General features: G+C 40.4%; 1 protein-coding gene across 2 annotated transcripts in view; it reads left to right on the plus strand.

Annotated features, from left to right (window-relative positions):
- Positions 1–15,644, plus strand: part of HIPK3 (homeodomain interacting protein kinase 3) — a 116,814-nt gene that overhangs the window by 47,985 nt on the left and 53,185 nt on the right. For both annotated transcript variants that reach the window (XM_075502075.1, XM_075502074.1), the window contains exon 2: positions 5,714–6,809. In XM_075502075.1, coding sequence (XP_075358190.1) covers positions 5,716–6,809 — 1,094 coding nt within the window. In that variant the 5' untranslated portion in view covers positions 5,714–5,715. The remainder of the gene's footprint in view (positions 1–5,713; positions 6,810–15,644) is intronic.

A 15,644-nucleotide genomic window follows, 5' to 3' on the forward strand; every position in this document is an offset into this window, starting at 1 on the left:
GTGCTTCTCGATGTTGTTACAGTCTGCCAAATTGGTCATGTCTATGAATTTGCCTAGGACTGCTTGAGAAGGCTGGAGACGTAATTTTAAGAATCTAGTAAAGAGCATTGTTACAGTTAGGTGAAGGTTAGCAAGACGTTACCAGAGCTGCTCCATTTCACTGAGCAACGTCTGCTCGGCTCTCTAGTCCGTTTCTGTACGGAGAAGCTTGACTGGGGGGGGGGGCAAACTGTGGAGTGTCTCCTGTTTATTGTCATTACTTTGTGAAAATGTGCTTATTCATTTATTTAAAAGAATTTACTTATTTAAAATGTGTTTACTTCATTACTTTGTTCGTACTTTCTTCAGAAGCACAGAATTCAGAGCCCTAACTCTGATCAAAATCCACACATTTTGTATAATTTAATGTTTAGTAAGTCAAGTGCAGACTTCCCAGTTCTCTCTGCTTCAAACTGGGAGCCAAGACGACTCATTTCCTTCGAAGGGACCCTCTGTAGAGGTAATAATAGTCGGTAGGTATCTCGAGACAGGCTTTCTTTTCCACGTCCCCTGCAGTATTCACTAGGAGCACCTGGCACATGAGGCAGGGTGCAGCAACCTCGGTGTCAGAGCAAAGCAAGTTGGAGAACTCTGGAGCCAACTTCAGCTTGTGCGTGCCACTGCCTGGGAGCCATCACGGTGCTGGAGTGAAGTTCTGGTGGTCATCTTGCGCTTGGGGAAGAAGAGCCTTTAAAAATGTGTGTGGGGGAATGGACAGACTTCTTTGAGACTAAAACTGGAAATCGAGTCTGACGCTACTCGAGTAGCCAGAGGCTGCCTCTGGTACTTCACCAGGGGATTGCGCTCTTCAGTCCATCCTCTGATGGATTTGTTTACTCTCCTGTGGTTTGCATCCTGGAGTGGTCTTGCAGTGCACACATTTGGATTTTGTTTTAAATGAAATTTAATGGGAAGATGTGCATCAGCTGCTCGTGAGTGTTCAGGCTCAAGTAACCTCTCTGAAATGAGCACAGAATGAGGTTTTTCTCTTTCCTTTAGCACCAGCTGCTTTGCTCTACACATCCCTCTCTTCTTGTGCTGTTGGACTTGTCAGACTGTATCTACGTTAACAGGCTTCAGGTTGCACAAGGAAGCAGGAGTAGTTTCGATAAGAAATGTGCAGAAAGATGTATAAGCTCAGTGAAATGATTTGTGACAAGGTGGGGGGGAAGATCCACTTTGTGGTACAGTGTGCATTATATGATTTTCTTTAATCAGAAGACCTGCTTAAAAAAAAAAACAAACCAAAAAACCCCCCAAAAAACCCAAGAAACCTGCAACACAGTAACTCTTTATTTACTCTTTCCAATGTAGCTATCCATAGGATTATATTGTAACCTGAATCCCCCAAAATAGTAAAAAAAAAAAAAAAAAGACCAAAAACCAAACAAAAAACCCTCCCCCCAAAACAAACCACCACTACCGCCCCCCCCAACCGCAAAAAAACCCTCCAAACCAACAAAAAAGCCCCCACAACATGGTGGTGCTGTTATAGTAGAGGGTGTCATGGTATTTTCCCTTTCTCTTTAAGGTTTGTTGTGCAGCTGTGCCCTCTGGGTATGGGGCTGGGTTTTCGTCTGGGTGGGGGGAAATCAATTCTATTAATAAACTTAGCTTCTCAAAGCAAAGACCTCCATCGGCTGGTTGTATTGGATAGTTACATGCTCTTATGGTGTATTTTGTTGCATATATGTTAATGTATAGTAAAGAGTATGCTTCTGCCTGAAACGTCTTCTGAGCACTGTGTGTGAGTGCATGGTAGGGGTCTTTAAGCAGTCTCACGTATAGGATGCTGCAGGATTTTTAAAGTGCCTGTTTCACAGGAAGACCTATAAAAGTGTTTTATTCATTGGTTAGATTAAGATACTGTAGCTTCTCCAAATGAGATTGCATCTCAGAGTATATGTTTAAAAAACAAATCAAACCAAAATTATGGGGGTAAGGGAGAAGTGTTTAGGGGAAGCTAAGAAATTAGATGCTCGTACAAGAACTCTAAGACCATTTTTACTTTTCTGGAGTAAAATTTGACTTTTTTAGTTCAGTCTGTCATGACTGCATCAAAAGTGGTTCTTCCGTCTGTTTTATTTAGTGCTTAATTTTTTTTTTTCTTGCAGTTGCTAAAAATGTTCTCATAATAACTCAATAAACACTTCTTATCTGAGAACAGAACTGTTAGTGTGGTCGGAGTTCAGGGTCATGGAGCTAAGCTTGTAAGAAGTACAAAACCCTCAAAAGATGATAAAGATAGCCTAGTTTCTCTCATTCAACTGAAATTAATGTTAAGAAGAAAGCTGGGACTATGTGCTTCTAGTCCTTCTGGACTGGTTTGAATAGCATGAGCTATAGAAAACTTATATGTTTTTGAATGCCAGTGGTCCCAACAGGCTCAGGTAAGGATTTGAGTGGTCCTCTGGCCATGCTAGAGGACTGTGCTCCCCCTGACTGGGTGGTTGTCCCATCTTCAGGAAACCTCCTTAATTGTGATGTAGGTTTATCACTGCTTTTTTAAAGTAATCGTCTTGAATTCATGCTACCAGCTTTGGTGACACACTTACACAGGCAAATACCTTCTCCAGAAGTTAAACCAAGCAAGACGTTTGCTGTTTGGTTACAGCAGATCTGAAGTGAATGGACCTGCTGGGGTTGCTGCAGCTTGGCAGGCCTTGCCCATGGGTCGGGCATCCAGGCTCCTTCCCGTCGGGCAGCACAGCTTTGGCTGCTCGTGCCAGACCTGTTTTTGCCGGGGAGCTTAGTGGTGTAGCCATGCTCTTCGGTCTGCTTGGCGTTTAGATTTGTCATCTAAATTAGACTCTGAGTCGCAGAAGTGGCACTGGGCACCTGAACTCTCCTGTCTGCAAACTTTGTGGGATAATGCAGTAGTGTGACCTTGAAAGGAGGGGCAGTTTTTTTACTTTTAAAGTGTAAAAGCTTTTTGAGGTTGAATGTTTTACTTCTCTCATGCATATGTGTGTGAAAGAGGTGTAAGTGGGGATTCTGGTGAAAAAGCAAGTGGAGTTTTTTTTAACGGGAACCTTGGAAAGATTTTAAGAAAATAAAAATATTTGGAGGCTGTAGTGTCTTTTGGAGTAAATGTGGAAAATCTGGTATTTGAGTCATCCCAGAAGAACTGGAAGAATGGTAGGCTGCTAACAGAAGGTTTGGCCTGGCCTGAGCTGTGCAGGTGGCACTGGAAGCTCCAGGTAGGCTTGGATGTATGTGTGCTCCGGGGCGGTCAGTGAGGGTTGATTTTGGAGCTCTAAGTAATGTGACCAGGATAAATAATTCCTCTAAATATAATTATTATAGCAAAGAGGGTAAGTCCCATAGTCAGTAATATGTTTATGCTGTGCACCAGGCACTTTGTACCAGGGTATGTTATTTAGGAGAGAATTCAAGAACCTGGAGAATTTTTGCCTGTGTTTTGAGGTTGAGACTTAGTCTTAAATCCTTGGTGTGGAGCAGGAGGCCAGTGGCAGTCCCATAATGTTTGGTGACGAGAGCCTGGCTGTCGGTGGTCTCCAGCTTTCTGTGTTGTCTGGCTCTGGGCAAACAGCTTTGGAAAGGAAAGAGCTTTGAAGTTTTCATCTACTGCTGGGGCAAAAATCATTATAGGATGCTAAACTGAGGTGATGGTTTGATTATTTTAATCGCTCTTATGATGTTTAAGTGGTAATTTCCATAAATCAAATCACAGCTTCAGAATAATTATGCCATGTGTTTGGTTAGTTTTCGTTTGATCAGAGTCATTGCAATGTCTGGCTCAATTTTTATGTGACTCATGTGATTTAAATACTTGTTGCCAGAATCTTCATGCGCTTGGTATGAAAAAGTGATTTAATTAAAGTATTACTGGTATTGAATTAGTCTCTGAGAGCTGATCGGACTGGTATAAGCCATAACTTCCCTGAAACCTTGTAGTCACTTACACTAGGGTCCATCCAGTGCCTTTTTTGTAGTGTTTAGTGTTACACGATATAAAATTTTAAGGCTGGTGTTTGATGGGTCTGGAAAGGGACACAGCAGGGTCAGTGCAGAGACGACAGCCAGAAGGTACAGCATCTGAGAGATGAGGTCTATGCATTTTGAAGTGGAATTGAGATTCCTCGTCCTACGTGCAGGCCAGGAACTGCTGCCATTGTCCTCCTTCCTGTGATGCTGTGCTGGCACGCTTTGCTTCGTGTCTGGAAAAGGGAGGTACGGTGTGGAGCACGACCCTGGATGGTCTTGTGGCTCTGCTTTCCACAGAGCGAGTGTCCTGAGTCTGAGTGAATTTAGGGAGGCAGTGGGACTGATTCTGTGCCGTCACACAGGCTATGCAGAACGGGGCTGCTGTGCTCAGGGGCTTCCCGGGCTGGCAAACTGCCTCCTCTAGTGCAAAACTATTCTTCGTTACTGATTTCCAAGGTGCAAGTGTTCCTTCTGAGAGGCTGTGCAGGCGCAGCCTTTCGAAAATGTGATGACCTCAAGGAAGGTGGAGTCATTCAGGTTGACGTTTTGATCTCAGCCTTACCGGGTATTCAGAAGTTAAAATTATCCATAGTCTTATTCTAACTTTCACTTCTCTCTTAGCAAGGAAGTAATTGTGTTGGCAGAAAAAAAATATTAAGAAATATATGAAGAATATATACAGAATATAGAAAATATATATAGAGAAAAATATATTATTTTTCTTTCTTTCACATTCACTTGAAAATAAATTTTCTGTGAGAAGTCTGTCCTTGTAAGTTCTCTACCTACAATTATCAGCCCCGTTTTCAGAAATTATCTTGATCAGGGACATACTTTATGGGTCTGTGGAATGTTATACTTAACAGGTTACCTTAGAGTGCAGGTTTTCTATGGCCCAACTAATGAAATTGACATATCTGAAAGGATGAGGCTAATAGTTTCCAAATCTGAATTGAAGGCGGGGAGAAATTGGTGCCTTTACCCCCTACGACTGTGTCACTGATGTGAAAACTTCTGCAATGGGACGGTATATAACTTAGAGAAAGCACTTGCCTGTCGTGAATGGATTAGATTGCTGTACATCTTAATTTACCCAGAAAGCTGCAATTGTTTATGTGAACATACACGTGCCCCTAAGGTATTTTGGGCCCCATCACATAGCCTGGTTGCTTTCACTTTCATCATGGTGAACTTGTTGGAGCAGTGACAGTCATGTCATTTGTCTGTCTGTTCTCAGAAGCCTGATGGTGCTTACGATCAGTAGGTCGGATACTTTGCGTAACAGGTAGCATCAGCTCACAATTAAGAGCTTTTAAGTTATTTTACATCATCATTGATAAATGTTTGAATTGGTTATTTAACTTACGTTACCAAACACTACAGTACTTTTGTATGTAGAAATGCAGGGGGGTTTTAAATGAAAGCTGAGTTTTTAATATCACAAAGATAGTTTCCCCACTTGAAAAAAATACTAGTAGTGGCCTGCTGCAGACTATCTCAGTCCTGCCCTGTGCAACTAGCAATCCTTGTGTGCTGAAGTGTGTGCACTGGTGATAAGGCATGATGCCCTTGCTGTTGGCCATAAGAAACTAAATATGAAATAACTTTAGCTCGTTTGGAAAATATACTCGTGTCCTGATTTTTTTTTAGAAGAGGAAGCTGCTGCAAAGCTTGGAAATGTGAATGCAGGATCTCACTCACTTTTTCTTTTTCTCTCCCTCTGTAGGTATGGCCTCACAAGTCTTGGTCTATCCACCATATGTTTATCAAACCCAGTCAAGTGCCTTTTGTAGTGTGAAGAAACTCAAACTAGAACCAAGCAGTTGCGTGTACCACGAAAGAACCTACCCACAAATCTATGTGAATGGTAAAAACTTTGGAATTTCTCCCCACAGGGTTAGTACGTACTTTCAGACTAAAAACCCATTTGACAGACCTCGAGGACAGAACTTCTTGTTGCAGTCAAATGCTGTTGCTTTAAAAAATATTGCAGGTGCTACAAAAGCGTTAGCAGCGCAGGCGCAGCAAGCTCAGTTAGAGGCACCTCAGACTGGGACACGAGGAAGCCGACCAGCTATCTTGGAAGGACCCCAGCGATGTGGATTGAAGCGTAAGAGCGAAGAGCTGGATAATCAAAATAGCACGATGCAGATTGTTGATGAACTGTCCATCCTGCCTGCAATGTTGCAAACCAACGTAGGAAACCCAGTGACAGTTGTGACAACGGCTGCAACTTCAAAACAAAGTAGTACAAGCGGTGATGGAGATTACCAGTTAGTACAGCATGAGGTATTGTGCTCTGTGAAAAACACTTATGAGGTTCTAGATTTCCTTGGGCGAGGGACCTTTGGACAAGTAGTGAAGTGCTGGAAAAGGGGGACAAATGAGATTGTGGCAATCAAAATCTTGAAGAATCATCCTTCGTATGCACGCCAAGGACAAATAGAAGTGAGCATATTAGCGAGACTAAGTACTGAAAATGCTGATGAATTTAACTTTGTGAGAGCCTATGAATGCTTTCAGCATCGTAACCATACTTGTCTGGTTTTTGAGATGTTGGAACAGAATTTATACGACTTCCTGAAACAAAACAAATTCAGCCCTCTTCAACTGAAAGTAATACGGCCTATTCTGCAACAGGTGGCCACTGCACTGAAAAAACTAAAAAGTCTGGGTTTAATCCATGCTGACCTCAAACCAGAAAACATTATGCTGGTGGATCCTGTTCGGCAGCCTTACCGAGTTAAAGTGATAGATTTTGGGTCTGCCAGCCATGTATCAAAGACTATTTGTTCAACCTATTTACAATCTCGGTATTACAGGTAGGTGTCTTTACTTTGTTTTTAACTTTTAATGGAACAAGGTTTTAGCATTTATTGAAGTTAATGGCTTAAATTAATTACTCTTCCAGGTAATGAATAAGAATAATTTGGAAAACACAAAGACCATCTAAGAATGAAGGCCATACTAAGATTAAGTGGTTGGTTACCATTTTAAATGTGAATATTTGCTTTGAATGTTTTTACAGTGCAATTTTTTTCCAGAAGTATGTTTTGTGTTGCATTCTGAAGTTATCACTTACTGTTATTTTGAGACTTTTTAAAAGGAAAATAGAAGAAAAAATTAGCTTTCACTTGCTTCATTAGGGTGCCTTTCCTGCCTTCATAACATGATATTTTTTTTCTGTAAGCAGCTGGACAGTGTACTGGAAGTGCCATATTTTTATATCCTGTTGCCAAAGATTATGTAAATGCCTCTGTTTTTCTCCAGCACTTGTAAATATTTTGCGTAGTTCTTATAAACTCAATTCTGATTGAGTGCCTTCAGCAGCTGTGGACTTCAGTGGACTTCTAGAGTTAGTGCCAGGGTACTTAAATGTCTAAGGTGATACCAGGCAGGCATTTAACGGGATTTTGGTACATGGTTGCATTCTACGTTGGCCTCAAAATGGAGGTATATTTCTGATTTTGTTTTTTAATCCTTTCTTCATATAGTTATCCAATCTGTGTGACATGTAAAAGCTATTAGTATTTAGCATCTGAGGTCCTTTTGTTTTCTTTATGAGCTGAACTTGTCTTGATTGACGACCTTTTTCAGTTCTGCTTTGCATCATTGGCAATAGTATTGTCCTGGGCATTGCCTGTCTCTGCAAATTCAGTAAAAAGCTAGTAAACTGGGACAGTGAGTAATTTGAAGAAAATTTTAAATATTTTACAGCTATTCATGTTAGAAGTGAAAATTTGTGGCTCATTAGACATAGTATTGTTGTGTTTATTCAGTTGCCTACATACAAATTTTAGCTGTAGTTTTGTTTTACTTCGGTTGATGTTCCTTTGCACCTATACTTTATATAGCATTTTGATATGCTTACTAGGTTGAGCGGGTCTGGATGCTGGCAAGATCAATATGCAGCTCCTTGGCACCTTGTACACATTTTGGGTACTTGTATTGCATTGCATGCACTGAAGTGTGAGTAAGTGGGGTTCGTTGTGGATGTACGTTCAAAAATATTCTTTCCCCCCCCCCGCCAAGAATAAAACTCATGCATGTATATGCTTGTCTTGGCTCAATGGCTCAACTTATATCTGTTATATAGACTCATATAACATGTGCACCTAAAATTCCCTGGTTACTAAGTTGCACTTAAGTGCTTTGTAAATATCCAGGCTGTTCAGTAGAAAATCATATTCTTTTATCTCGTATAGTTTTATAATTCTTCTATAAAGTAGCATTTAGGTCAGTATTTTTTTGAAAGTAAAAGGGACATACAAGAGTAAAAAAGGTTAGGGTCTGTCTACTTGAATAGTTTTGGTGTTATAATTAAGTTAAATATTGGTTGAGATATTTTTGAAACTGACTTGATTTTGAAAATAATATCATACTATACTTCAAAATTACTTTCAGCAAAAAGTTTACTTCTGGAAAGATTTACTTCTGAAAAGGTTTTTAGCATGCTGGATTTCATTGTGGATGCATAACTCTCTACCAGTTGTGTGATTCAAATCAACTTTGTGTAGCTTGGCATGCAGTTTTTCAAACTTTCTTTTTATTGCTTTGGAACCACCTGACTAGTGTAAATAATATCAGAAAATAGGGATTTGATCTAAAAGGTCTCAAAATAGATGATGCCAGGGAAATTTGAAGAGAAAAGCCTTAAAGAGGAATGAGAAGGGCCTTCAGAGAATATATTGTATTGAGATGGAATTTATTTTGCAAGAGATTGTGCTTCTTGTTAATCAAATAAGGAGCTACTTCATAAAATATAACTGTACTGAAATGTTTTTTGTATTAGAAGAGGGTGGGACTGATAGTGCAGGTTTGACTTGTTTGACTATGACATGTTGAAACAAACCCTTTAAAAAAAATCAGGCAGCGATTGGGACATGAAATATCTTTTTTTTTTTTCTTCCCCCCTCCCCTTAAGTTCAGTGGTGCTATGTGTTTATTTAGGTTATTTAACAAGAAAACATCCATTTAAATAGATTTTCATTTAAAACTTCAAGCTAAATTAATCCAATTAGAGTTCAAATTGGAAATGTTTTTTAAAAAATGTTTGTTCTCTACAGCACCTCTTTTCTTAGCATGATCCCATCTGTTTTCTTGTGGACAATCTTTGAAAACTATTTCTGTGCAAGCTGTATGTATATTGTCATGAGCTTTACCTGTAATTCTTACCAGTGGGGATCCTTGTCTGTTCAGAGATTACAGTGCATGGGATTTTGATTCACCAAGTGGCAGGCACAGCGCACTACGTCTACCTAGGAAATATCCCTATATTTAGTGGGAAATATCCCATTAACGTCAATGTGATGTGAACCTGGCCTCTTCTGATGTGCAGAAGCACTCAGCCAGGCCCAAGAATTTAAAGAAAAGGGTATTAAGTGGAAGCATTTTGTTTTTAAATGACTATTGTATGATCAGAGGTCTTAGAAAAGGATAGAATGAAATGCCCTTAAATGACGGTGTAGGATGAGAGGGCTGCAAGGAAGCAGGGCTTGCATCCCTGCAGCATTGGGATGCTGCTTCTCAACCCTGCGGCGCCAGTGCTATCCTGCTCTGGGGGTGATACTAACCCCGTCCCTGCCCCTTGTTCTGCTCACCCTGCATCTGCCCGAGTGCCCGTGCCAGCGTGAGGAGGGAGGGAGGTGGCCTGGGGAGAAAGGAGGAACTGTTATTTCTGGCAGCACTGTTAACTTACGCCATGGTCACTTTCAAGAATAGAACTTGTGCTTTCTCTATGGAAAGCATATGCCCACCAGTGCCTGTAGAGCCATATGTTGAATGCTCAAGAGAAACCCATAAAGAAGTTTTGCAAAAGTGAATAAAGAGAAAGATCGGTTTGTTCCCCCTCCACCCCGATCTTGTCAGCACTTTTTGGTTTTTTTTGTTCATGGCACTGTCATGAGCTAATTATCGTGAGAATGGGGAACCCCACAAAGTCTAATGTTACGGTGTTTATTTTGAATGGTAGTATCAGTATTTTACATCTGTAAGAGGAAGTGAGTAATGAATTGGAAAAATAAGTAATAAGAGGATTAGGGCTTAAGGCAGGGAACGTAATACAGCCAGGTGAATGGATAATGAGCTGACTTACCTTACTTACCTTAGTCTATAGCAGAAGAAGAGGTGACATAATAGTGACTATTGGAGACATTACAGTACTTTTGAATTTTAAAAGGGTGTAGACAAGCGGAAAAAATGGAGACGAACTGGATGGAGTGATAATGATTTGATGTTTTCCTGTTTCTGTTTCAGCTTTGTCAAGCAAAGAGGAAGTAAGATAATGGTTAAAATAAGTATAAAAATACTTTTTGACATTTCATTACGTTTTGGAAACTCGTGGCTGTTATGTATTGCTAGAAATTAGAGTATGGATATGAATAAATACTAGCCACAGTACACTGTCTTAAGTCACAGATTATTATTTTTTGATTGTTTTAAAGATGAAATGTTACTCTGAATACTCTTTTCCTAGAAGACAATGTCTATCTTTACAGTGCTTACATGCTGTTTTTATGCTGGTCTGGATTTTAATAGCTGTGGGCTAGAGAGATCTGGTATTTGAAGCCTTTTCTTTGCTGCTGGCCTCACACGTTAAGACTGTTGACCTTTTATGAGTGATCTAAGTAGGTAAATAATTAGGCAGTGTATACATTATGAAAAGATCACCTCCGCTGTATGTAAGAGTTTTTCAAACTTTTGTCATGTATGGAAATGGTATGACAAGTATGTTGTTGTCCTTTTGGTCAGCTGTGCCCCAAATCATGAGAAGGGGAGTGTCGCATCCAAAATCAAAAGCTTCTTTTCCCCTTATCACACGACACTGGCTGTGGAGGAAGGGAATCAACACATTTATTTTATTTCTAAGTCTGGTGTCTTACGCTCATCTGGTGAGACAAAGTTTCCCCAGGGCATGGTGTTTCCCTCTGGAAGTCATGTTCCTTTGCTTTGCCTCTCTCCTGAGGTTATACGTATTTAGGGAAAGTGGGTGTGAGAAGAGGGGCTACGAAATGGCAGGCTCCAAGGAGTAGTAACCTACAAGAACAGTTGAGTGATCTGAAAAGGTTGAGGTAGTCCTGCCCATCTTCTTCAGGGACCTGAGTTACTTTCCTTTCTGTTGCCGTGAGAAGCAACAGCCTTCTCAGCGTTTTGTGTTCAGAGAACTCTTTAGGCCTGGTTTCACAGCAGACCTCTTCCTTCTTCTGGTACTCCCTCCAGGAGTTTTTTTCCAGAGAAACTTCTGTTGAAACCTGTGTATGATTTCCCCTTTTTGAAATAGCTGTGCACAACACCAGTGGTTAAGGAGTTCTGTCTTACTCGTTAGCTAATACCCATATGACAGTTAGCGATGCCTTCTGCACGTTGCTGTCGTCCGTACTGTTCAGCCATTGTTCAGAGTGGGTAAAATGGTATTTGGAGGACGCACAGTTCCATCTAATGGTAACATCTATGTGGCAGGGTTTGGTAATGATGAAGCCTCTTCCTTCTTCAATACTTTTCTTCTCCCACTTGTTGGTCGGCTGTAACACCAACTGAATTCATAAAATGCATCGCCATGTTTGCATTGCATGTTGGGCATAGATCACTAAGGGAGAGCTGTAGCAGTGCTTGTGTGTGCAGAGCTTCGTGATTTCTAGGGCTTGCTGTTGGCTGGGAGGAGTTATTGCTTAATTGTTTTTAAAAGGGGAATCGCTTTCATGTTGATTAAATTTCGGATTGTCTTCCTAAAAGGCAGGATTTTGAAAACGAAACTTCAGTAAACCTTACAAAATCTATCATTCATAAAATCCTTCTAATATCATGGACTTAACAGTAGCCGTTGCAGGTGTAGGAGTGAGTGTGTTACTTCATTGCGTGCTCCTTACGCACAGCTTCCGAAGGGAGTTGAACAGTCACTGTTCCAGTTGCCTGTGTAGCTGCCCAAACGGTTACATTTCCTATCTTTCGCCTCCTGTCTCCCAGGAAGATGTCTGCTTCATCATGCTGTAGCAGATTGTAGTGCTGGTAGAGCACAGCTGGAAATTTTACTGAAAACATGTTTTGAGAACAAGTACTCAGTTTCCTGATGGAAGGATGCTCCTCTTGGCATGCAGCAGTCTATATGCATACTGCTGTTTAGTTTGGGGAAATGAAATGAATGGGAAGCAATATAATTGATCGCCGTATAAAATGGGGCACCAGCTGAACCTGCAGTAGGCTGATGGACAACTTGAGTGATGCTGGCAGAATGGAAGGTGTCTGGTTATTAAGGGACACTCGTAGCTTGGAAGCGTTTTTCTGCTCTGCTGGTGACAGCAGTAAAATATGATCCTAGTTATTCAGCATTGTGCCCATAAGGAAAAGCAAATGATGTGCGTAGATACACTCAGTGGGGTCAACTCGTTCGTGAATCGGACAGTGATATCCTCCCTCCAGCCTTCCAACTAAGGATAGTTGCTAATCAACAGAGTTGTTCCAGACAAAATGCCAAATGTCACTAGTGTTGCAGCGGAGCTCAGAGAGGTGGAAAAATCGCTGTTGGACGTATTCCTGTTGGATGAGGGCAGGCTTTTCCCCTCTCCTCTTACCCTCCTCTCCCATGAGGGATCAGAGAGGATGGAGGAAGTGTGATAATCATTGTGTCCTGTGGTCCTGACATTGCTTTCACTCGCCCAGTCAGTTCTGCCGCAGCTCGGAGAAGTGACATGATCTAGTGTGATCTCTTCTGCTTTAAAGGGTTTTGGAAAAAGAATAAAGTAATTGAGTTTTGTGGCTTAATTACTGCCCACGGGCTGTGCTGTAGTGAGGGCTATGTGCGTGCCCTGAGGCTGTTGCACTAGGACAGCTTTTTATTTACGACTTTTTCAGCTTCATACTTAGGTTCAGAATAAACCAACAACAACTTATGCTGGTTTTTTCCCCCTCAAATTTATGAAATTTATTTGATCTGTTGTTTTCCCTCTTTCTTATACACGTTCCTTCAAAATTAGCAAAATATTCTCATGGCTGTAAATTCCTGGAGAGGCTTTTCTCACTGGCCTTTGTAACAGTTTTCTCACTGGCCTTTGTAACTTGATGAGATGTAGTCCTTGTCACTCAAGGGACTCCAGAGAACATAGGCGGACAGTACCTGCCTAGAGTGTTTTTGTTAAATGGAGTGTTTTCTTTTTGTAGGTTAGGATTGTCGGCAGGATGGGTTGTTATGACTCAATAACACATCCCTTGTATCTGAGTAACTTGTCAATTATCTTCTCCTAACATCGGATCAACATACAACTTACATATGTTAAGAATACCAGTTAAAAACCTGTATACAAATAAACACCTATCTTAATACAGATTTTCTTTATAGAGATGACCAAGGGGAGAAGTCATGCAAAATTGACGTCTCGGGAAGCAACTGCTTTTTCAAGTCCATCCATTGCTGTCACATACTTGAAGTTTCTAAATGAGTTTTATCTAGAGTGGGATGTCTTGGGTTTTCTCCTTTCACAATGCCTAAAATTCTTGTTCAATTTTTTTTTTTTTTAATTTCAGGTTTTAGATGTTTAAACAGGAAGTAAAGCTCTTGTTTATAAATTGAGTTTTCTGTCAAGGAAGCGCAGTACGAGAACAAGCTAAAAATGCTTCTGTAAACAACTTGCACTTCAGCATGCTAGCAGATGTTATTCTATCACTTTGAACTGTGCATCACTGAAGTGCATTGGGATATCTTAAAATAGTCAGGAGTGGCAGCCAGAGACTCTAGACTACTATAGATGGTGAGGCTGTTTCGCTGTTGCAATGAAATAAGCCAGAAGTACATGCTGCTAAGGTCATTTGCTTGCTCAAGGTCAGCATGTTCAAAGTCAGCTGCTATACTTGTGGGCATGGTTACTGTCAGTAGTATATATAAGAAGAGAGTCCTGATAATGTAAGGAATTGCTTTTACAAGTGAATTGGGACACTTAACAAATTTTTCCCCCTTTAAAGTTGCAGGGCTGTGGTTGCTGGTTTTTTTTCTTACCCAAGCAAACAGAACTTAGTGTCAAGATAAGCTTTTGTGGCTTGTGTCTGCGAACAAATTGCTTTATTGATTTGGCAAGATTTTGTTTGCATTTTTTGCATAGTGTTCATTAATTGTTTAATTGACTTCCTATTTTAAACTTCTATTTCATGATTACTAGGACCTAACCAAAACCATTATAAGTACCCTTCAGGAGTGGCAATCTTAGCTCATCATAGCTTCATGTTTATATAGCTATTTGATAACAAATGTAGTTTCAATGCTCTCACTATTTTCTAGTCAACATAATGTGGTCTAAAATACCTTATTATTTTCTGTTCATAGAAGCAGAAAATGAGAGTAGATTTTTTGGTAATGGTGTGTTGGTTTGTTGTTGTGGGGGTGGCTTTTGCATGCTGTGGAAAAGAACAACAGGGTTACTGTAAATTTGCAACCTTTTTTTTTGTTTTGTTTTTAATCCTCTCTGAAGATCTAGAGGAGTATTGTGGGGATGGGAGTGGGTGAAATGGCAGCCAGCCTTTGAGTTGATAATTTTTCTGAGCTAGAGATTTTCTGAGTAACATAAGCTGGGATAACACGCGAGGCATTCTAAGGTACCATGTACCTGCTAGAGATTCTAATAATGTCACCCCAGATTTCAAATTAATAGTGATGGTAGGAGCAACAACTTAAATCAGAGTTCAGATGATGGTTCTCTTGGTCTTTAGACTGCCTTGGTTTGAACAGACGAGAAATTCTTTCATAATCTCAAAGGAGAAAGAGCTCTTTGTTCTTGCTGTATTTCAATTTTTGGGGGTTGAATGATAAACTTAAGTTTGTCATGGCTAAAGTTTTGGGAAGCAGCTTTTATTTTTCACACATTAAAATAGATCTACTGAAATGCGATCCTTTTTTTCACTGCACTGATATTTATATCACAAAGATTTGTTCATCATACATCTGTGTGTATGTGAGCGTGGATATATCAGATACCTTAATTGCGGAAAATATCGGTGGTAGCTGCAACGCTCTATCTGTAAATATTGTCTCTATCTGCTTCCACTGTGCCTGTTTTGAAAATATGGCTGTGTATTTCTGTTGTAAGAGCAGGTCATACTAGATCTAAATCAACATGATTGAAAGCAAAGCCTATACATCAGCCCCTGTCTCTTCCACCTGGCATCCTTGTCTTGTGGGTGTTTTGTGGATGAAGGCTACCTTCTGCACCAGTTCACGGCATCCAACATGAGTGAAGAGGAGGAAGCAGACACGTGGGGGAAGAAGTCTTCTGCGTGGTTGAGTATACAAAGATTGTCTGAGCCGCTACTCTACTGACACAGCCTGTGAAAGGGAGAGGATGTACCACAGCTGGGGGCTCATCCCATTAGCCACAGAAGGCAAACTGCCTCAGTTGATCTAAAAATCAAGCAGGTCGAACAAGTGCAAATAGATAAAGTGGGCACGTTTAGAACGTTTAACGCTTGTGCTGGTTCAGACCAAAACTAGCAATAAAATACTATTGTGATTAAAAACCAAAACAGTGACAAGAAAAAACCCTTTTCTGAATTCTGGCATTAATTGGAAAGTGGTAGAGGTGTCTGACATAGAAATAGGTATTTGGGATGTAATTAAGTAAAATTAAAATTCATATGAAAATATGTTGCCTGAAATGTCCATATTGTCAAATTTTCTA

Source organism: Mycteria americana, chromosome 5, assembly GCF_035582795.1.
Source record: "Mycteria americana isolate JAX WOST 10 ecotype Jacksonville Zoo and Gardens chromosome 5, USCA_MyAme_1.0, whole genome shotgun sequence".
NCBI classification, from domain to species: domain Eukaryota; kingdom Metazoa; phylum Chordata; class Aves; order Ciconiiformes; family Ciconiidae; genus Mycteria; species Mycteria americana.